Source organism: Oncorhynchus mykiss, chromosome 8, assembly GCF_057628025.1.
Source record: "Oncorhynchus mykiss isolate SJ-2025 chromosome 8, ASM5762802v1, whole genome shotgun sequence".
In the NCBI taxonomy this organism is placed as follows: Eukaryota; Metazoa; Chordata; class Actinopteri; order Salmoniformes; family Salmonidae; genus Oncorhynchus; species Oncorhynchus mykiss.
This window is the reverse complement of record NC_143029.1, coordinates 50,464,660-50,488,761: the sequence shown is the minus strand read 5'-3', so window position 1 is coordinate 50,488,761 and position 24,102 is coordinate 50,464,660. Positions and strand designations below refer to the sequence as shown.

Sequence of the window (24,102 nt, the reverse complement as noted above, 5' to 3'; positions counted from 1 at the left end):
CCCCTCCTGTACTCCCTGTTTACCAACGACTGTGTGGCCAATCACGACTTCAACTCCATCATCAAGTTTGCTGACGACAGGACTGTGGTAGTCATTTGGTAGTCAAACAAACGGTAAATTAAGAGTTCTGGCACAACACTTGACTTGCTTCCTAATTCCCTACATAGTGCACTACTTTTGACCACAGCCGTATGGGCCTTGGTCAAAAGTAGTACACTATATATGGAAAGGGGTGCCATTTGGGTAACAACCTCCAAGCAGCTGTGTTCATCAATGCAGGTCCTGGAGGGTAGGAATCAGTAGATAGTTTGGTCTCTCTTTCTTACCATTCAGAAATGGCAATCCAGTAACAGTTTACTGAAATCCAACAGGATTTTGTGTGATGAACATTCTGGCACAAAATGGCTACCATGCATCCCCCAGATGGATGCTACTACAAATTGTATGTATCCTTTAACTTAAAATGTCTTGAAATCATCTCATAATGATCTTAACTAATTCAATAAAAGCCATTTTCAGTACGTTGTAGCATAGAAATACATTATAAGGGCTCATACATGCTTATAACAAATAATAAAACATTTAAATAAAGTTATACCAGAAATCACAAGTGTATGAAATAGAAACACCAACCTATACCATTAATACCTTTGGTGAAAAACATAATACCAGTCTTAATACATAATACCAGTTTTCTGGATGGAGTTCCCCTGCTTGACCCCTAACCCATGCTTCCTCCCAATGAGCCCTTACCTTGTTCCTGCGGAAGTGGTAGACCAGCACCATGGCCACTAAGTCCAGCAGCATGCAAAGGCCCTGGAAGGAGGCTACAGAAAGCCGGAGGGCCCCGTCTTCCTGAGCCAGGCAGGGTGTGTCGCCCCGGCAGTAGGGGCAGCCCTCACGGCACGGCAGGCACTTACTGGACACCTCTGAGGGGTCCTCGCTGTGAGCGTGACCATTGCTCTCTTTCCCTGGAAAGGGCAGATAGACAGAACATCGAGGAGATACAGTAGAGGATGATGTGTTGTGGAAGCATTGTTGAGGCAATAACATTGTGTATTTGAGTTACGTAAAAAAAAGTGTTCTCAATGTCGTTCTTTCTGTGTATAATTTGTACTGACCGCAGCAAGAGTAGCTGTTTGGGATCGAAATAAACAATGAGTACACTGCCAATGAGTACAAAAGTACTACAGATGGAAAACAGCTGGCAATAACAAGCCTACAACCTGATCTACAGTGAAACATTCAAGTCAAAACATTTAGAACAACAGTGTGTGTGTGTGTGTGTGTGTGTGTGTGTGTGTGTGTGTGTGTGTGTGTGTGTGTGTGTAGTGCTGAAGAGATAGCCTTAGCAAAAGGAAGTCAACTTCAGTGGAAAACTAATCAAAGAGTGGGTTTTGTAATCATGCTCTCTCTTCAAGACCATTTATAACCTTCTGTTGGGTTTCAATGGGTAAGAGCATCACTGAGTCATAACTGCTGTGGCCCTCTATAGGTTCTCTGGTTATGGTTATATCACTAAAGAGAACAGGGGCAGTGGGTTGTGTATCTTCTCGCAATTTGTTGTTCTGATTCATGTGTGAAGAAAGACCAGGGTTGTGTTGAGTGGGGAACACTGATGAAAAACCTGTTGGGTAACACTTTACTTAAAGTCTGCAGGTACAATTAGTTCTAACTTGTTACAAGCATGTATGTAAATTGTTATAATAAAGCTTAAAATACTGTATGCATGACAAGTCTTACAATGCATTATAACGGCATAATAATGCATTATAGCCTACATGCAAGGCATTAAGTTAAGTGTTACAAAAAACTGTGTTCTTATTGGAAGTTCATGTAATACCGCAACGTTTCATCCTACTGACCACAACCCAGGCCACCAAACCATAACAAGCTAAAAACGGTCTGTTCCCTGTCTTAGACACCACCCAATCATGTGGAGTGGACAACCCACAAAACACCCAGTCACAGTAAAACAGTGCTTCGATTTAGTGAAGTAAAGTGCTGCAGCGTATTTGCAAACAAACAAACAAATACACACACACACACACACACACACACACACACACACACACACACACACACACACACACACACACAATACATCCCCCAAGGCATACTGTCTGTTAAGAACACAGTTGCCAAGCGCAGGCTGAGATGACAATGTAGTCCCCAACTAAAGATATGCACACTTTGGATCGCCAATAAAAAACTAAACGAGACAAAGAACTGATAGAGAATTCAGCTCAAATAATCCCTCACTAAAAAGAGCCTAATTGCTAACAGAGACAACAATAGAGCCTCATCAGTCATACTGTTATCATCTTTAAAGCTCGCTATAAAACAGGTTTGGAAAAACCTGCAATCTGATTGGGTGAAATGGGGTTCAAAGCCATTGACAATGCCCTGTTTTCCAAACTGTTTGAAGTAGACTAATGACTCACTGAGTGAGTGCCAGTTTTCAAAATATCAATACGCCAAACTCCGAGCCCTGTCCAAAACAAAAAACATGGGGGACAATTTCTCTTGCCTCATTTCCATAACCAGTAGTAATCACAAACTTCAATGAAGGTTATATTAAAATTAAGACTAATCTAACATTTCCGCACCCAACAACATTGTCGCCGAGGTGGACTTGCTAGCTAGCTACAGGATTTGAGTAATCTCAACTGTTTTCTAATAAAACAGCTCAGTTAGCCTATGTGAAGTGCTAGTTCGAGATGACAATAGCTAGCTTTCTAGCTAGACGCAGCTACACTCGTGAGCTGATGGCTGATGACTAGTTCATTTTTAGAAAAAATTGTTCATCATAGATACTTTATCCACTAACCACCAAAATTATGAGGAAAACTGACTGAAATGTAGCTGAAAAACAAGCGGTAAAACAAGACACGTAGGAGTACTTGAACGTAGGAGCAGTTGATAGCACATGTCATGACTGCATCACATTTTGTAAATGAGGACCTAGTATGCATTTCCTTCATCATAAGATCCTGCATAAACAAATGAATGCTAGCTAGCCTAGTTTCCTCATTGGTCCTGCATTTAGAATGTATCTAATTTTGGTTTGTTAGGATGTTGTTGGTTTAGTTTTTTGTAACTTCATAGCAATAGGCTGCTGCCTGGCCGTTGATCCAGCATGCTTGCTAGCTAAGTGAGCCAACTAATCATGATTGTATGATCAGCCCAAAGAAGCACTACACAAATTGCAGACAATTTGCCCTGCTACTGTGGCTAGCTAGTCATGTAGCCAGTTGAAGTCGGATACCTTAGCAAAATACATGTAAACTCAGTTTTTCACAATTCCTGACATTTAAATAGAGTAATAATTCCATCGTAGGTCAGTTAGGATCACCACTTTATTTTAAGAATGTGAAATGTCAGAATAATAGTAGAGTGAATGATTTATTTCAGCTTTTTTTTCTTTCATCACATCCCCAGTGGGTCAGAAGTTTACATACACTCAATTAGTATTTGGTAGCATTGCCTTTAAATTGTTTAACTTGGATCAAACATTTCGGGTAGCCTTCCACAAGCTTCCCACAATAAGTTGGGTGAATTTTGGCCCATTCCTCCTGACAGAGCTGGTGTAACTGAGTCAGGTTTGTAGGTCTCCTTACTCACACATGCTTTTTCAGTTCTGCCCACAAATTTTCCATAGGATTGATGTCAGGGCTTTGTGAAGGCCACTCCAATACTTTGACTTTGTTGTCCTTGAGCCATTTTGCCACAACTTTGGAAGTATGCTTGGGGTCATTGTCCATTTGGAAGACCCATTTGCGACCAATCTTTAACTTCCTGACTGATGTCTTGAGATATTGCTTCAATATATCCACACAATTTTCCTCCTCATGACTCCATCTATTTTGTGAAGAGCACCAGTCCCTCCTGCAGCAAAGCACCACCACAACACGATGCTCGTGCTTCACGGTTGGGATGGTGTTCTTCGGCTTGCAAGCATCCCCCTTTCTCCTCCAAACATAACAATGTTATAACCCAGAGGACATTTCTCCAAAAAGTACGATCTTTGTCCTAATGTGCAGTTGCAAACCGTAGTCTGGCTTTTTTATGGCGGTTCTGGATCAGTGGCTTCTTCCTTGCTGAGCGGCCTTTCAGGTTATGTTGATATAGGACTAATTTTACTGTGGATATACGTAGATACTTTTGTAACGGTTTCCTCCAGCATCTTCACAAGGTCCTTTGCTGTTGTTCTGGGATTTACATTCCCTTTTCGCACCAAAGTACGTTCATCTCTAGGAGACAGAACGCATCTCCTTCCTGAGACGTATGACGGCTGCGTTGTTGGGAAAATGTCATGCACAAAGTAGATGTCCTAACCGACTTGCCAAAACTATAGTTTGTTAACAATGAATTTGTGGAGTTGTTGAAAAACTTCCGACTTCAACTGTATAGCAGTCATTGCATTACTAGCTAGGCAGATAGAGTTTGTTCTCATTCCAGCTGTCGAGTCTCTTTATGACTCTGCTGTAACGTTAGGTTGCTAGCTAACGTTACCTAGCAAGTGAAGTGACATTAGACAGCTTCCATAACAACCAACAGAGAGAAAGAGGCAGCACATTTTCCCTGCTAGTGCTATATAGCTGGCTAGTCAAGTGGGTATGTTGCAGTTATGAGATTACTACTAAGGCTGACTGAGGCCAATAATAGTATTGTTCTGTAATCATCTGCATAATGGGGTGACTTGCTCTATGTGGCGTAGTGACATGGCAACAGTTAGAGCAGTGGTGGGGGATATGTTAGGTTAACCACACTCTCGCAACAACAAAATGCTATCTTTTTTGGAGAAAAATTGTACTTTTCAGAGGAAATTCTCTCAAATAAAATGTTGGGATACGTTTTATAAGTGCATTAACACACTCCAGACAGTGCTTTGCGCGGAAATTCCCTGGCAACGCACAGTCTCTCGTGTGTTAATGCTTGCTTAACACTGCTGACCAGACGGCATCCCCAGCCGCGTCCTCAGAGCATGCGCAGACCAGCTGGCTGGTATGCTTATGGACATATTCAATCAATCCTTATCCCAGTCTGCTGTTCCCACATGCTTCAAGAGGGCCACCATTGTCCCTGTTCCCAAGAAAGCTAAGGTAACTGAGCAAAACGACTACCGCCCCGTAGCACTCACTTCCGTCATCATGAAGTGCTTTGAGAGACTAGTCAAGGACCATATCACCTCCACCCTACCTGACACCCTAGACCCACTCCAATTTTCTTACCGCCCAAATAGGTCCACAGACGACGCAATTGCAACCACACTGCACACTGCCATAACCCATCTGGACAAGAGGAATAACTATGTCAGAATGCTGTTCATCGACTACAGCTCAGCATTTAACACCATAGTACCATCCAAACTCGTCATCAAGCTCGAGACCCTGGGTCTCGACCCCACCCTGTGCAACTGGGTACTGGACTTCTTGACAGGCCGCCCCCAGGTGGTGAGGGTAGGTAACAACATCTCCACCCCCCTGATCCTCAACACTGGGGCCCCACATGGGTGCGTTCTGAGCCCTCTCCTGTACTCCCTGTTCACCCACGACTGCGTGGCCATGCACGCCTCCAACTCAATCATCAAGTTTGCGGACGACACTACAGTGGTAGGCTTGATTACCAACAATGACGAGACGGCCTACAGGGAGGAGGTGAGGGCCCTTGGAGTGTGGTGTCAGGAAAATAACCTCACACTCAACGTCAACAGGAGGCTGAAGAAATTCGGCTTGTCACCAAAGGCACTCACAAACTTTTACAGATGCACAATCAAGAGCATCCTGTCGGGCTGTATCACCGCCTGGTACGGCAACTGCTCCGCCCAAAATCATAAGGCTCTCCAGAGGGTAGTGAGGTCTGCACAACGCATCACCGGGGGCAAACTACCTGTCCTCCAGGACACCAACACCACCCGATGTCACAGGAAGCCCATAAAGATCATCAAGGACAACAACCACCCGAGCCACTGCCTGTTCACCCCGCTATCATCCAGAAGGCGAGGTCAATACAGGTGCATCAAAGCAGGGACCGAGAGACTGAAAAACAGCTTCTATCTCAAGGCCATCAGACTGTTAAACAGCCACCACTAACATTGAGTGGCTGCTGCCAACACACTGACTCAACTCCAGCCACTTTAATAATGGAAATTGATGGAAATTGATGGAAAAATATATCACTAGCCACTTTAAACAATGCTACTTAATATAATGTTTACATACCCAACATTACTCATCTCAAATGTATATACTGTACTCTATATCATCTACTGCATCTTTATGTAATACATGCATCACTAGCCACTTTAAACTATGCCACTTTGTTTACATACCCTACATTACTCATCTCATATGTACAGTGGGGCAAAAAATTATTTAGTCAGCCACCAATTGTGCAAGTTCTCCCACTTAAAAAGATGAGAGAGGCCTTTAATTTTCATCATAGGTACACTTCAACTATGACAGACAAAATGAGAGAAAAAAACCCAGAAAATAACATTGTAGGATTTTTTATGAATTTATTTGCAAATTATGGTGGAAAATAAGTATTTGGTCAGCTACAAACAAGCAAGATTTCTGGCTCTCACAGACCTGTAACTTCTTTAAGAGGCTCCTCTGTCCTCCACCTGTATTAATGGCACCTGTTTGAACTTGTTATCAGTATAAAAGACACCTGTCCACAACCTCAAACAGTCACACTCCAAACTCCACTATGGCCAAGACCAAAGAGCTGTCAAAGGACACCAGAAACAAAATTGTAGACCTGCACCAGGCTGGGAAGACTGAATCTGCAATAGGTAAGCAGCTTGGTTTGAAGAAATCAACTGTGAGAGCAAATATTAGGAAATGGAAGACAAACAAGACCACTGATAATCTCCCTCGATCTGGGGCTCCACGCAAGATCTCACCCCGTGGGGTCAAAATAATCACAAGAACGGTGAGCAAAAATCCCAGAACCACACGGGGGGACCTAGTGAATGACATGCAGAGAGCTGGGACCAAAGTAACAAAGCCTACCATCAGTAACACACTACGCCGCCAGGGACTCAAATCCTGCAGTGCCAGACGTGTCCCCCTGCTTAAGCCAGTACATGTCCAGGCCCGTCTGAAGTTTGATAGAGAGCATTTGGATGATCCAGAAGAAGATTGGGAGAATGTCATATGGTCAGATGAAACCAAAATCTAACTTTTTGGTAAAAACTCAACTCGTCGTGTTTGGAGGACAAAGAATGCTGAGTTGCATCCAAAGAACACCATACCTACTGTGAAGCATGGGGGTGGAGACATGATGCTTTGGGGCTGTTTTTCTGCAAAGGGACCAGGACGAATGATCCGTGTAAAGAAAAGAATGAATGGGGCCATGTATCGTGAGATTTTGAGTGAAAACCCCCTTCCATCAGCAAGGGCATTGAAGATGAAACATAGCTGGGTCTTTCAGCATGACAACGATCCCAAACACACCGCCCAAAAAAACGAAGGAGTGGCTTTGTAAGAAGCATTTCAAGGTCCTGGAGTGGCCTAGCCAGTCTCCAGATCTCAATTCCATACAAAATCTTTGGAGGGAGTTGAAAGTCCGTGTTGCCCAGCAACAGCCCCAAAACATCACTGCTCTAGAGGAGATCTGCACAGAGGAATGGGCCAAAATACCAGCAACAGTGTGTGAAAACCTTGTGAAGACTTACAGAAAACGTTTGACCTCTGTCATTGCCAACAAAGGGTATAATACAAAGTATTGAGATAAACTTTTGTTATTGACCAAATACTTATTTTCCACCATAATTTGCTAATAAATTCATAAAAAATCCTACAATGTGATTTTCTGGATTTTTTTTCGCATTTTGTCTGTCATAGTTGAAGTGTACCTATGATGCAAATTACAGGCCTCTCTCATCTTTTTAAGTGGGAGACCTTGCACAATTGGTGGCTGACTAAATACTTTTTTGCCCCACTGTATATACTGTACTCGATACCATCTACTGCATCTTGCCTATGCAGTTCTGTACCATCACTCATTCACATATCTTTATGTACATATTCTTTATCCCTTTACACTTGTGTGTATAAGGTAGTAGTTTTGGAATTGTTAGGTTAGATTACTCGTTGGTTATTACTGCATTGTCGGAACTAGACGCACAATCTTTTCGCTACACTCGCATTAACATCTGCTAACCATGTGTATGTGACAAATATAACTTGATTTGATTTTGTGTGTCGATACATGATCGTGGACTACAGGAAAAGGCAGGACAAACAGGCATTAACATCGATGGGGCTGTAGTGGAGTGGGTCGAGAGTATCAAGTTCCTTGGTGTTCACATCACCAACAAACTATCAAGCTCCAAACACACCAAGACAGTCGTGAAGAGGGCATGGCAACACCTTTTCCCCCTCAGGAGACTGAAAAGATTTGGCATGGGTCCCCAGATCCTCAAAAGATTATCCAGCTGCACCATCCAGAGCATCCTGACCTGTTGTATCACCGCCTGGTATGGCACATGCTCGGCATAGTAAGGCGCTACAAAGGGTAGTGAGTACGGCCCAGTACATCCCTGGGGCCAAGCTTCCTACCATCCAGGACCTATATAATAAGCGGTGTCAGAGGAAAGCCCAAAAAATGTTCAGACACTCCAGTCACACAAGTTATACATAGACTGTTTTCTCTGCTACCGCACGGCAAGCGGTGCCGGAGCACCAAGTCTAGGACCCAAAGGCTCCTTAGCAGCTTATACCCCCAAGCCATAAGAGCGCTGAACAATTAATCAAATGGACACCGGACTATTTACATTGACCACCCCATTTGTTTTGTACACTGCTGCTACTCGCTGTTCATTATTTATGCATAGCCACTTCACCCCTACCTACATGTACATATTACCTCAATTAACCTGTTTCCCCGCACATTGACTCAGTACCGTTACCCCCTGTACATAGCTTTATTATTGTTATTTTAATGTGTTATTTAAAAAAAATGTAAACTTTAGTTTATTTGGTAAATATTTTCTTAACTCTTCTGTAGAACTCCTTTGTTGGTTAAGGGCTTGTAGGTAAGCATTTCACGTAAGGTCTATGTGCATGTGACAAATACAGTTTGATTTGAATTGATTTGATAGATGTTCTGGAAACTTCTGTCTGAAAACTCCCCCTGTTGAAATAAAAGGGGGTAGTTTTCTTGGGATTTTTTTTTTTTTGTTGACAGTTTGCTATTTTCCCATTTGTAGAGGTTAAAGGTTAAAAAAGCTATTAAGTGCCCCTTTAAGCTTCACAACTTTCAGGTGAGGTGAAATTTACCAAAAGATTGATATAGCCAAATTGGTGGTAGGCTACTTTGAATAGGTACACAACCCAAATCATTGTTCAGGCTCACTTACAACAACAGTGTCATCAGCACATACAGTTGTAGTCGGAAGTTTACATTACATTTAAACTCAGTTCTTCACAATTCCTGAAATTTAATCCTAATAAAATTCCCTGTCTTTGGTTAGTTAGGATCACCACTTTATTTTAAGAATGTGAAATGTCAGAATAATAGTAGAGAGAATTATTTATTTCAGCTTTTATTTCTTTCATCACATTCCCAGTGGGTCAGAATTGAATACACTCTACATACAATACACTCAAATAGTATTTGGTAGCATTGCCTTGTTTAACTTGGGTCAAACGTTTTGGGTAGCCTTCCACAGGAGGAAGGTAAAACACTTTTGGTTCCAGGTAGAAACCTAGAGGGACAGCCAAATAACCCTTTTGGAATCTTAGATTTCTGTCTGAGAGTTGCTGATCATATTTATACATAGACACCCTCTTATATGAACTCTCTTATATGAGTAAAATTAAGAAAAATCATTGACTAATCAAAGAAATATTAAAGGAAATCGTTTCACTTTTTGTCAGCATCTAAATTCATGGGGTTTGCCATGCCTTGGAAGATGAGACCTTCTCCCCTCCAGTTTTTACTTAATGCTTTATTTCTTTTTTGTCTTGATAGTTTCTGGGAAACAACAATACATGAAATCGGGTTGTGAAGAATAACAGTGGCAGGTCAATTCAGTGGAAGTGGAAATGAGTATCTCTCCTACAATCCAAACTAAGCCGGAGAGATGCATTTGAAATATTTTTTTAATGACGTGTTTGTGGGCTTTTGAAGATGACTTTTACCCCTCAATGCTACTTTCAAGTCTCCCATTGCATTCCAATAAGGCTGTCAGATCCCCAGGGGTGCTGTCTAAGAAATTTTATGAAAAGGTCTGTATACATACTAATACTTTACTCCATATGCCCTGGTGCTAACCTAAGTCTGTGCTTGCAAAGTCATCCAAGGTATTTGTACAGAGGAATCAAAAATCAAATAATTCTACCATCGTTCCATCCATCACCATTCCATCCATTCTTTCATCCCCCCAACCAACCTAGCAGACTAGTATCCTACAAACTGCAAATGAACAATGACAGAGTTAGTGGCGTGAGGTGGTGTCATTTCCGGTCACAACTTGCAGACTTGCTTACGTGCTGCTGTGTGTTTTGTTGCTAACCTTACTTTGCTACCTGACAACATTACAGTTTTTACTTTTTAATTACCGTTAATATTTTTTGTTTTTCCCTCACTCAACTTTTTTTTCATTCAACTTTTTCACTTCGCTTTATCTGGACATGGTTCGTCAAGACCTCCAACAGCCGAAGCTAAGTAGTACCATTAACATGATGCCTTCTAATTGCAGTCACTGTACTCATAATATACAGGAGAACGATCGCCTTACGGCGAGGATAGCTGTGCTGCAAGCCCAGCTTCAAACGCAATCATTAGGCAAGGGTAATTTCAGTGTAGGAAAGGATGAAACAGCATCTGTGCCACCAGTAAGTTCAGATAGTAGTATAAATCCCCTCGTACGGTCCCTGCAGCCGGATAACTTTCTCATGGCTTCTGGAGGGAAATGCTGTAGGAATGCTCAACCGGTGTCACTCATTCAGCCGACAGAAACCTTCAACCGGTTCTCCCCATTAAGCAGTGAGTCGGAGTCTGAGGCCGAGCTTTCTCTGGTCTCTACTCCTCCCATTACGGGGTCTGAGACGCCGAAGGCTCCCACCATTAGCTCTGACAAATTGAAAACCCTAGTCATTGGCGACTCCATTACCCGTAGTATTAGCCTTAAAACGAATCATCCAGCAATCATACACTGTTTACCAGGGACAGGGTTACCGACGTTAAGGCTAATCTGAAGATGGTGCTGGCTAAAGCTAAAACTGGCGAGTGTAGATAGTATTGGGATATTGTTATGTAAATCAGCTGGAAAGATGTGTTGGCATCGAGTAATTGTCTCTGGCCCCCTCCCCGTTAGGGAGAGTGATGAGCTCTACAGCAGAGTCTCACAACTTAATCGCTGGTTGAAAACTGTTTTTTGCCCGTCCCAAAAGTTAGAATTTGTAGATAATTGTCCCTCTTTCTGGGACTCACCCACAAACAGGACCAAGCCTGGCCTGTTGAGGAGTGATGGACTCCATCCTAGCTGGAGGGGTGCTCTCATCTTACTAACAAACATAGACAGGGCTCTAACTCCCTTAGCTCCACAATGAAATAGGGTGCAGGCCAGGCAGCAGGCTGTTAGCCAGTCTGCCAGCTTAGTGGAGTCTGCCACTAGCACAATCAGTGTAGTAAGCTCAGCTATCCCCATTGAGACGTGTCTGTACCTCGACCTAGGTTGGGCAAAACTAAACATAGTGGTGTTCACCTTAGCAATCTCATTAGAATAAAGACCTCCTCTATTCCTGCCATTATTGAAAGAGATTGTGATACCCCACATCTCAAAATAGGGCTACTTAATGTTAGATCCCTCACTTCCAAGTCAGTTATAGTCAATTAACTAATCACTGATCATAATCTTGATGTGATTGGCCTGACTGAAACATGGCTTAAGCCTGATGAATGTACTATGTTAAATGAGGCCTCACCTCCTGGTTACACTAGTGACCATATCCCCCGCGCATCCCGCCAAGGCAGAGGAGTTGCTAACATTTACGAAAGCAAATTTCAATTTACAAAAAAAAACAACTATGTTTTCGTCTTTTGAGCTTCTAGTCATGAAATCTATGCAGCCTACTCAATCACTTTTTATAGCAACTGTTTACAGGCCTCCTGGGCCATATACAGTGGGGCAAAAAAGTATTTAGTCAGCCACCAATTGTGCAAGTTCTCCCACTTAAAAATATGAGAGAGGCCTGTAATTTTCATCATAGGTACACTTCAACTATGACAGACAAAATGAGGAGAAAAAATCCAGAAAATCACATTGTAGGATTTTTTATGAATTTATTAGCAAATTATGGAGTCTGCCACTGTCTCCGGACCTACTCACTGCCACAGTCATACTCTGGACCTAGTTTTGTCCCATGGAATAAATGTTGTGGATCTTAATACTTTTCTTCATAATACTGGACTATCGTACCACCATTTTATTACATTTGCAATCGCAACAAATAATCTGCTCAGACCCCAACCAAGGAACATCAAAAGTAGTGCTATAAATTCTCAGACAACCCAAAGATTCCTTGATGCCCTTCAAGACTCCCTCTGCCTACCCAAGGACGTCAGTGGACAAAAATCAGTTAACCACCTAACTGAGGAACACAATGTAACCTTGCGCAATACCCTAGATGCAGTTGCAACCCTAAAAACATTTATCATAAGAAACTAGCTCCCTGGTATACAGAAAATACCCGAGCTCTGAAGCAAGCTTCCAGAAATTTGGAACGGAAATGGCGCCACACCAAACTGGAAGTCTTCCGACTAGCTTGGAAAGACAGTACCGTGCAGTATCGAAGAGCCCTCACTGCTGCTCGATCATCCTATTTTTCCAACCTAATTGAGGAAAATAAGAACAATCCAAAATGTATTTTTGATACTGTGGTAAAGCAAACTAAAAAGCAGCATGACTGAGGATGACTTTCACTTCAGCAGTAATAAATTCATGAACTTCTTTGAGGAAAAGATCATGATCATTAGAAAGCAAATTATGGACTCCTCTTTAAATCTGCGTATTCCTCCAAAGCTCAGTTGTCCTCAGTCTGCACAACTCTGTCAGGACCTAGGATCAAGGGCGACACTCAAGTATTTTAGTACTATATCTCTTGACACAATGATGAAAATAATCATGACGTCTAAACCTTCAAGCTGCATACTGGACCCTATTCCAACTAAACTACTGAAAGAGGTGCTTCCTGTGCTTGGCCCTCTGTTGAACATAATAAACAGCTCTCTATCCACCGGATGTGTACCAAACTCACCAAAAATGGCACTAATAAAGCCTCTCTTGAAAAAGTCAAACCTTGACCCAGAAAATATAAAAAACTATCGGCCTATATCGAATCTCCCATTCCTCTCAAAGATGTTAGAAAAAGCTGTTGCGCAGCAACTCCCTTCCTCCCTGAATACAAACAATGTATACGAAATGCTTCAGTCTGGTTTTAGACCCCATCATAGCACTGAGACAGCACTTGTGAAGGTGGTAAATTACCTTTTAATGGCGTCAGACCGAGGCCATGCATCTGTCCTCGTGCTCCTAGACCTTAGTGCTGCTATTGATACCATCGATCATCACATTCTTTTGGAGAGATTGGAAACCCAAATTGGTCTACACGGACAAGTTTAGGCCTGGTTTAGATCTTATCTGTCGGAAAGATATCAGTTTGTCTATGTGAATGGTTTGTCCTCTGACAAATCAACTGTAAATTTCGGTGTTCCTCAAGGTTCCAAAGCTCTACTTTCCGGCTACTCGGATAAAGCACTAAATAAACTTCAGTTAGTACTAAATACGGCTGCTAGAATCTTGACTAGAACACCAAAATTTGATCATATTACTCCAGTGCTACACTGGCTTCCTGTTAAGGCAAGGGCTGATTTCAAGGTTTTACTGCTAACCTACAAAGCATTACATGTGCTTGCTCCTATCTATCTTTCCGATTTGATCCTGCCGTACATACCCACACGTATGCCACAGTCACAAGATGCAGGCCTCCTAATTGTCCCTAGAATTTCTAAGCAAACAGCTGGAGGCAGGGCTTTCTCCTATAGAGCTCCATTTTTATGGAATGGTCAGCCTACCCATGTGAAAGACGCAGACTCGGTCTCAACCTTTAAGTCTTTATTGAAGATCTCTTCAGTAGATCCTATGATTGAGTGTAGTCTGGCTTAGGAGTGTGAAGGTGAACGGAAAGGCACTGGAGCAACGAACCGCCCTTGCTGTCTCTGCCTAGCCGGTTCCCCTCTCTCCACTGGGATTCTCTGCCTCTAACCCTATTACAAGGGCCGAGTCACTGGCTTACTGGTGCTCTTCCATGCCGTCCCTAGGAGCGGTGCATCACTTGAGTGGGTTGAGTCACTGACTGATCTTCCTGTCTGGGTTGGTGCCCCCCCTTGGGTTGTGCCGTGGCGGAGATCTTTGTGGGCTATACTCGGCCTTGTCTCAGGATGGTAAGTTGGTGGTTGAAGATATCCCTCTAGTGGTGTGGAGGCTGTGCTTTGGCAAAGTGGGTGGGGTTATATCCTGCCTGTTTGGCCATGTCCGGGGCTATCATCGGATGGGGCCACAGTGTCTCCTGACCCCTCCTGCCTCAACCTCCAGTATATATGCTGCAGTAGTTTGTGTCGGGGTGCTAGGTTCAGTCTGTTATATCTGGAGTATTTCTCCAGTGTCCTGTGTGAATTTAAGTATGCTCTCTCTGATTCTCTCTTTCTTTCTTTATCTCTCTCGGTGGACCTGTGCCCTAGGACCATGCCTCAGGACTACCTGGCATGATGACTCCTTGCTGTCCCAGTCCACCTGGCCGTGCTGCTGCTCCAGTTTCAACTGTTCTGCCTGCGGCTATGGAACCCTGACCTGTTCACCGGATGTGCTACCTGTCCCAGACCTGCTGTTTTCAACTCTCTAGAGACAGCAGGAGCGGTAGAGATACTCTCAATGATCGGCTATGAAAAGCCAACTGACATTTACTCCTGAGGTGCTGACCTGTTGCACCCTCGACAACTACTGTGATTGTTATTATTTGACCATGCTGGTCATTTATGAACATTTGAACATCTTGGCCATGTTCTGTTATAATCTCCACCCGGCACAGCCAGAAGAGGACAGGCCACCCCTCATAGCCTGGTTCCTCTCTAGGTTTCTTCCTAGGTTTTGGCCTTTCTAGGGAGTTTTTCCTAGCCACCGTGCTTCTACACCTGCATTGCTTGCTGTTTGGGGTTTTAGGCTGGGTTTCTGTACAGCCCTTTGAGATATCAGCTGATGTAAGAAGGGCTATATAAATACATTTGATTTGAATTTGAACAATATCAACAACAAAACAGGGATTTTATAATCACTTATTAAACCTACATGAAAAAAATAATCATGATGCCAAACCAATATCAATGAAAACGAATGCACAGGTGTTCCTTGATTTCCATGTTGTTCCGTCACACACATCTGCTGCAATAGCTAAAATAAGGTGATTGAAATCAGAGAGGAGGGAACAGATGCCACATGTTGCTGGGTAGGGAAACCGCAAACCTACTTGTGAAACCGTTGAGTGCCACTCTGCTTGGGTGGTAGAAGCCTCTCCTGCATTGGCACTTGTACTTGTCCAGCACGAATCCATGGCCGACAATGGGAGTGCACTAGGGAGAGATAAAAGAGAGAAAAAGAGAGCGAGAGAGAAAGCAAGAGAGAAATAATAAAAGAGTGTTTATATGAAAGCCAGGTAAACAGGATGGAGGAAAGAATGAAGATAATGTGACTCAGCCTTCCTTCTGTTTGTGTTTCTTGAAACTCACAAAAAAACATGTTTTGTGTATTGCTAAAATGATATGAAATACCCTGTGGCGTTGTAACCGCAAATTCCGTCAAAAACTGAAATATTTGGGTTGGTTATATAATGTTGGAAAATGTCTATATGACAGAACAGTCCCTAGCTCTTACTTTTTTTCCCTATTCTGGTCTGTGCTCTTTGAAAAGGCACTCTCATTTCCTATTCAAATCTCAACTCAATTCAAATTAAACTCACTGACAGGCTTTTACTAACAGCCTTGGAATTCAGTTATTTAAACAGAACCTAGTTTACCTTCCTCAGCTATACGTTAATGTTTACATTGTGTAATCATATAATCACAGACAAACACTACAGCGGATGTAGACATTAATCATGACAACACAAGACCGGGTATTAGGTCAAACTTAAAGCATCCTGATGAAATGCCTCTACAACACTGTCCCATAACACTGACGTAGAATTCCATACAGTTCAATCAACTTTCCATAAAGACAACTGGCAGAATGTTTTTAATCGAAAATTGTTAAAGTCACATTCAGTCAGATTTTTTTATCATCAGAGGGGGCCCACTACCAAAAACAATGTAAACCATATTACAGGATGCCATTTTCCCATGCAAATTTTAGCTCTTGATTTCTGCATTGCACATAACCTCATTATTCAGACACTGGGAGTGATTTGTCTAAATGAACTCGTCTCAACCCTGTTATTAAATTAAGCGTATTTTCTTCTGACGAGCAGAACCCGAGCAAACGGGACCAATAATGATCCTGAGAACAGCGTCAGGGGAAATAACACACCCTTGCCAAGTTGCAGGAATCTAATTAATATCTAAATTAAGAATTAAAACCTGTTTGCACAATTTAAATTCGCTGCATAATTCCAGCTTGGAGACTGAGTGATGGCTGGCTATGAGCTCTTGGACCATCTGGATCGACTGGGAGGAAACACTTTCCTTAGAAATGCGCAGTTTTGAGCTCTGTCCGAAATAGATTTGCAATGATATGAATGCTCATGAATAGTGGATTATACTGTGTGTGTGTGATGGCATTACGTAGGGTTTGAGACATTGTATTTCAGTGGTGATGTAGAGAAAACGGGGTATGCCTTGAAGGAAGGGCAGTCAAACCTACTTGTTGCTTTGAAGCATAAACTGTAGTTGTTTAGATCAATTGTCTTTGAGCCTAGAGAACTAGCTCCCTTCACCACTAATCATATTCTACTGGGAGGGGAAGGTTTTGTAATGTCTGATTTGAAGTGTGAAAGCCTGGCAAAAACAAACAGATAAAACCTTGCTGTTAAGCTCTACTGTGTTTAGGGGAAAATATAATTAATGTTTTATCACCAATGTTTTGAGGAAGCAGTGTGAGATATCCCTTGGCAAGTTGATCAACACTTTGTTTCTTACATTCCAGTGGCGTGTCCAGAACATTTTGAATGGGGTGGTCATGTTGGGGCACATAACATTTCAGAGTGCCACCCAGAGTGAGAATTATCCTGTGAAATTCGGGGGGTCTAAAATGTTTTAAGGGGACCTCTTAATTTATGGGCTTTATAGTAAAGACATCATTTAACTGTAAAAATTAATTACCTTTTAATGTGTCATGAACACAACCAGTCATGATGTTTTCATCTGATTGTCAAACAAATCACTTAAAAATAGGGTACCTGCGCGAGTTCGTCTACTCCAAAATTAATCTACATCTGAACAGTGCAATGTGTACCCGTCATTTGAATGGAAACCGACATTATAAACACCATGTGTAATGACATTCAGCCTACAAAGTGGTGTGTATTGATCGATGCCAAGGGAAACCAGGCTTCCCCAAAAATTTGAACAATACAAAAATAACCCAACGTATACAATTATTTCTCATTCGTGTCTATCCGGGGGGAGGGGGGGGGGGGGGGGGGAACTGGTGGCCAATCAGATTTCAGGGTGGGGTCATGGCCAATATTCTGTCAAATTTGTTTAAGCTTTTTGAAACTTTTGGCACGCGTTTACTGTGAACACTGGCGCTGTAACATCTTTAAATTAGTTTTAACAGTGGTCAAGTAGTTGGTAAAAAAAAAAGTAGTAGTAAGTGGCTATTTGACCACAATGTAGGACCTACCATCAAAAACAATGGAAAATGCCTCCCATAACATTTTAACATGGAAATAGCTGTTCTATTGTTCAGCCTACAGTAGCAGTCAATGTTGGTGTTCAATGTACTGTAGGCCTACATTGCATGAGAGTTGAAAAATACATGCAGGGTTTGACATTAACCTGTTTATCCGCTTGTCCTTCAGACAAGGAGGTGACTAAAAATGTTTACAAAATAAAATGCATCATTATTCCCACACCATTATTACATGGAATCAGATTAATTATGCCACCCTCTGCCTATTGGCTACTTAGCTTAATCAAGCCTGTCTCAAAATGCAACACTGCTGCTTTAAGAAAAAACAAAAAAAAGCTCTTTAGCTGTGAAATGCATGTTTTATGGTCTTATAAGAAGCAACCAGTCCCCCATTGCTGACTACAAATGATCTATAACTAGGCTAATAACTCACTAACTAGCAAAGGATATGAACAAATATACAAATGTGCACACATGTAGCTCTCGCTTTGATCTCAAAACAAGCGCATCTACTCACGACCGCTCATGCTGTAAAAACAGTCCAACAGTACAGATCAATATATGGCAATGGCCTATTTGCATATAGGCCTACTGCAGCTCTGATTGGTTATTGCTCACCGGTCTGTGTCGAGTACAGGCCTGAGTCGTGCCTGTTAGCGCAATAGAATCTACTCCGATGCGTTCTGCCTACAATAAAATCTCTTGCATACCAAGTATAGTTTAGCATACCAAGTCTTGCATAGTTTGATTTGTTTCGGTATGTTGCATTGAAAGTGGCTAATATTGTATTGATTCAATCACAATTGCCACAGTAAAGGGATACATTGAGACTGTCAACTAATGGGGAAAACTCCAGAAAGTTGAGTGAAGTTCAATCTCATGCTTCTCTGCAGGGGCTGATAATTATTTTGCAAGGCCTGGGCCACCCCCTGAACACGCCGTTGTTACATTATCTGAAAAATACTGTACATTTACTGGGATAATAGTTTACAACTGTATTCGTTGCATATTGGTGTCAGAAATGGGATCCTGAAAATGAGGAACGGTTGATTTGAAAAGGGCACTGATTTGAATAACTGGGCCTGAATTTATTGATCATCTTTCAGGTGTATTGAAAACTAAGCGAAACGAGTTAATGGGCAAGCTGCTACTACTATTGGAGCAGGCGGCAAAGAACTGGTCTCCCAAGAGGTTCCGAGAGTCAGACTGCACGAACTTCCAACATCTGCAGAGCGCACAAGCATGTTAATATCATCTTCCGCCCAGCAGGGGAGTGTGGGTAAATAAAGCTTTATTATGGATTTATTTTGTGCTTACGTTAGCTCTGAAGGAGAAACTCATTAAGATAACACCCACCAAGGGCCATGGAGCGCATGGAAGTATGCTTATTGTGTGGGATTATCGAAGTCAAAGGAATAATTTATAATCAACTTGCATTTATATCAACTTGAAATAACAGCTTGTGTTGATATGTGCTCGGTGACATGACATCTGTCACTGTGTCTCATGTTCAGGGTGCATCTAGAGCACAAATTCATCTCTTTAGCCACCTGCAGTGTATTTAAACGATACACATGTGACAAGGGTTGATGTGGTTCTTGGTTGTGCCATGTGTGTGATACAGTGGATTGACATGGGAGTTTGAAAGTGTGCCTCAAGGCTCATAAAGAAAAAACCTACTCAAAAACTATATTTTGGTATTTTTTTCATTAATCCACTGTTGAAACCGCCCCAAAATGTTTTGTCTGTCAGCAGTCAAGTTTTTTGCATCATCATGATGATGTGCCAAGTGACACTTTGCTTTCTTGAAAACTTGACTGCTGACAGTGGACTAATTAAAAAAATACCAACATATAGTTTTTGAGTACAGTTTTCCTTTAACAGTGAATAACAGTACCTCTCCATTCATCACTAATCAAGTATTTTATCCTGACTTGGCTCCAGGATGGAATTAAATGGTGCCAGGGTCTCTCATTGTTCTTCTGGAGTTGCGAAAATGTGCGAATTAGTCTTTAGATATGTCACAGTTTATTATATCACCTATCATATCACATCATCATCTTGTAAAGGGAGAGTGATATGTGATTGTGCCCATGCTATTTTGGTAACATGTTATTTCACATATTACCACGTACATGTGACAGGGCTAGCAGACGCTATTGTGAAACAGTCAAGAAAAGCGCAACCCATTAAATCTTAATTCAACCATGAGAATACTTCAAGGGAGAACAGAAAAGTTAACTTTAATCTTGGTGTATGCACCTCGTTGTCAAAATGGTTGGAATCAGACTAGGATCTTACAATGACTTTAAAGAACTTGAGTCTATATTCCTGTGGCGTGCTGTCAACCAAATGCTCTAATCAGACAATATGCAAATTAGAGGGGGATTCCCTTTTGTGTTACGCCATTTGGAATTTCCCTTTGAATAATGTGTAGCCAGGTACTTACTCTGACCTTTACTCCAGAACTGTCTAACCGTGGCTCTAAATAGATGTCGGAATCGGCATTATGCCCCTCCATCTTCTTAGCCACTTTCTTATGTTTAACCCTGGTCTTTAATAGACTGGTGGTGGCTCGTTAATGGGCAAGGTCTTACAAAGTGCAGCAAGAAAGTCTACATTTCAGACATGCACATTAAAGTCCCCCATGTCGGGGACTTTGAGCAGTTCTGGACCGGTTCCGACTAACATTTTGGTGTACATTCCCATGCCTTATAATGCCAAAAAGACCCATCTGTCTACTCTCCGTTTCCACTCTCTAAGGAGCTGACTTGAAGTGTCAGGTTTCAGACCCCATATTTGCATAGGAAGTGACGTGTCACATTTTCTAGCCTATCCTAGCACAAATAGATTGTCTTGCTCTAAGTGAGTGAGCCCAGCTTGCGAGACAGCAACTGAATGATGACAGTGTAGCGAGTCCAGCCATTCATCTCGCTGTGATATTCTCAACCCGATTTAGAGGTCTCAACATGAAAAAATACTACATTTCATAGAATTGAAAGAAGACCACCTGATCTTGGACACAGATGGACGAAATCACTGTGTGCTTAAAGTTGAAGTTATAATGAGTCTGCACACATTTGAATGGTACCTCTGTTGACAGTTTTAAAATAGTGCCAATATTTTACTTCCACTAAGTACGAAGTCATTTATAATTTGATTGTTAATATATTTAGAAAGCATTTCAGTAATTTCAAGACCTATTGCCCCACTATTTCGTATTTTCATAATATTTGTACTATGTACTTGAGCTTGTGTCTTCAAAAATGAGTATCATTGCACTGAAATAGATTGTGCAAACACTCCCTGGGGGAAAGGGAAGGCAGGGTGAGAAGTGAGTCAGAGTTGCAGCATGTAACAATAGACATTAATAGGGTGAATCGCATGTTGCAGTCATTTCAGCTTTAGCTATAGCAGGGTTTCCAAACTCAAGACACCCACATTTGTTTTTTTTCCCTAGCATTACACAGCTGATTCAAATAATCAACTAATCATCAAGCTTTGATCATTTGAATCAGCTGTGTACTGTGTTAGGGCGAAAACCAAAACGTGCACCGCTTGGGGTCTCGAGGACCGAGTTTGGGAAGCGCTGAGGTATAGGTTTAGAACATTTTAGAGTGGAGGATTCAATATTCGTATCTTTCGTCAAGAGATCATGTATCAGTTGGCTGGGACATGCCCTCAGAATGCATCGGAACCATACCTCCACATTATCGTTGTATTGAATCCTAATTGGACAAAAACAATATGTGGTAATGATGTGGTAGTGATGCACATAACCTGAGGTTCAGTACAAGACTAAAATGACAGTTTGAAATGGACAACCTCGTGGTGGCTTTAGTTACCCCAAAGCGAGATGAAAAGGACCAAGTAAGACATTTTTTGGAGGTAAAGCTCCAAGATAATGAAAATAAAATCCCCACCACGCAGAGGGAGTTTCTCTGAAAGGTTTTGTGTTTCTTGAGATCAAATTTAATAGATTGTTTTGTGTGGTTTGTGGGCTTCCTGAGAAAGAATCGCTAGTCTCTCTGTCCAATGTTAGTTTTCTCTGAATGCAACTTTGGGCAAGAAAGCGGTAAACAGGACGCTAGGAGAGAGAGAACACGCTGTTCCTCCAAAATCTGAAAATATCCCTGAGATCATTAAACCGTGAAAGCAATCACTCTTTCCCCAGGGGTTCTGCAGACTGCAGCCTCACACTGAAATATGTCTGAGAAGAAAGGCCTTGGTCTCTAGACTGTCTGGAAACTCTCTATCGATGTATGAGACAGGAAGAATTTAGCCACTATTAGATGATCACCTACTGCAAACCACTACAGTGTGCGGTAAATAGGACTCGATGTTGGTTTTCTGGGAGCAGACTTTTCTCTAGCCTGAGGAGAATCCCATCAAGAATGTGGTGATAAGTAGGTGGTGAACTGAGAACTCCCTGAAGGGAGTACATAGCCATTCTTCCTCATAACCTGTGCTTAATTAAATGGCTAATTAAGGGTCTCATTTGGTGATGTTTTAGCTATACATGCAATGATAAACTCCTCAAACACTGAGAGAACTGTACATCTGGAAAAGAGTCCTTTCCCATCAAATGCAAATCACTTCAAACGGAAGAGGACATAATAGAATGGCAATGGAAGAGGTTATAAAGCGGACACAGAGAGGAAAACAGACGTTGACATTTGTGTTTTATAAGACAGACGAGCCTCTGTTATCCACCATGGGCACTAGTGGGTGGTCACTGAGCCCCACACAGTCAGGTCCAGGAGGCCCAAGACAATTAGGATAAGCTGGTGTTCTGTTGACAGCCTCTTTAATATTGCTGTGGCAGCCGCAGAGCTGCAGACATTAGATTAGGAGTAAATTATGTTTCCGTGAGGCTGAATCCCTCTTATCCTGCCAGCATGTCTGTTGTCAGGGGAGTACAGCTAAAGAATAGGAAAGTGAAGAGAGGCAATATGTATCTAAGGCTCAACAATATGTATCTAAGGCCTTCCCCAAAAATTCAGGCATCAGGTATTTTTTATTCTTACTCACTACCTATTCATCCAAGTAGGTAATTGAGAATATGTTTGCTTTTACAATATGGCATAATAGGATTGTAGAATAACTGAATGCAATTTGCTGGAAGTTAAAATTTCCAATTGCAAAGTGAATTGACAAAATAGGCTATAATGAAATGTGAGTGAAGACTGCTGTTGTAATTTTTTTTTTTGCCATTAATTAAACTGTAATAAGCTTGGACCTTTGTAGGTAAAATATCAAGTCTTTTTAACACTCTAAAATTTGTTTAGTTGTTCCTGCTGGCAACAGATCGTTCTTCAGCCTGCACAGTGGTAACACTCATGCAGATCAATAGTGGCTTCTCATCTTAGGGTAAGTAACTGGGAGTTGCACGCATTTCTCTGCCAATTTATCATCACCCAAAAGCCCATTGTCAGAGGTGTACACCGGCTAAATGTCAAAGGACCAATTATAACACCATTATCCCAGTCCTGCCAGAAAACAGTTCTTAATCCGCCAGTTTCATTCTGTTTAACACCGTAAAACATTAGTAACACAAAGTAATTTATGCTCCCTTTAGTTTTTACCCGTTTTTAGCATCTAACATGCTGACCACACTGCTCGCGTTACGTGCGTGAGCGTCGCAAAATAAATGTACACATACATGTTATTCCGTAATTACATCCAAACTGCTTGGGCGCATCAACTAGCATCTGCGTAGCCAGACGCTAAAATAAAACAAGGTTCTATTTTTGACACTTGATGTGCTGCAAGTCCTGCCTCTCCGATCTCCTTATTGGTTTTTAGGAGCATATACCCACGTGGGTGATTGAAAGATGAGCTGAGGTCCACACTCCAGTCCAGTTGGTTGAAGGAGAGATTACTAGAAACTAACTAGGTTTACTCTTTTATCTGTGGATTAATTGTCAGAGTAGAGGACCTTGTGCATTTCAGGTAAAATAACAACCCAATGTTTATATCCCAGGACAAGCTAGCTAAATGGCCATGAATGTTTCATGCGTTTCGACCTGTCCCTAAATTAATATAAGTGTTTCAGAGTTCGTTTTGATATTTCAACCTGCGTGTCCTGATCGCATCTGGTGTGGATGGACAAAATCAACATGTGAGTGATGGCGCACGCAGATGCATGCGCGTGCCCGGTATAGCCAGCATGTAAGCAAGTAGCC

General features: G+C 41.9%; 1 protein-coding gene across 1 annotated transcript in view; it reads right to left on the bottom strand.

Moving 5' to 3' along the window:
* gpr158b (G protein-coupled receptor 158b) overlaps positions 1–24,102 on the bottom strand; it is a 94,799-nt gene that overhangs the window by 35,998 nt on the left and 34,699 nt on the right. Inside the window, exons 3-4 of the mRNA XM_021612743.3 lie at positions 15,540–15,642; positions 754–971 (exon numbers count right to left, since the gene is read on the bottom strand). Coding sequence (XP_021468418.2) covers positions 754–971; positions 15,540–15,642 — 321 coding nt within the window. The remainder of the gene's footprint in view (positions 1–753; positions 972–15,539; positions 15,643–24,102) is intronic.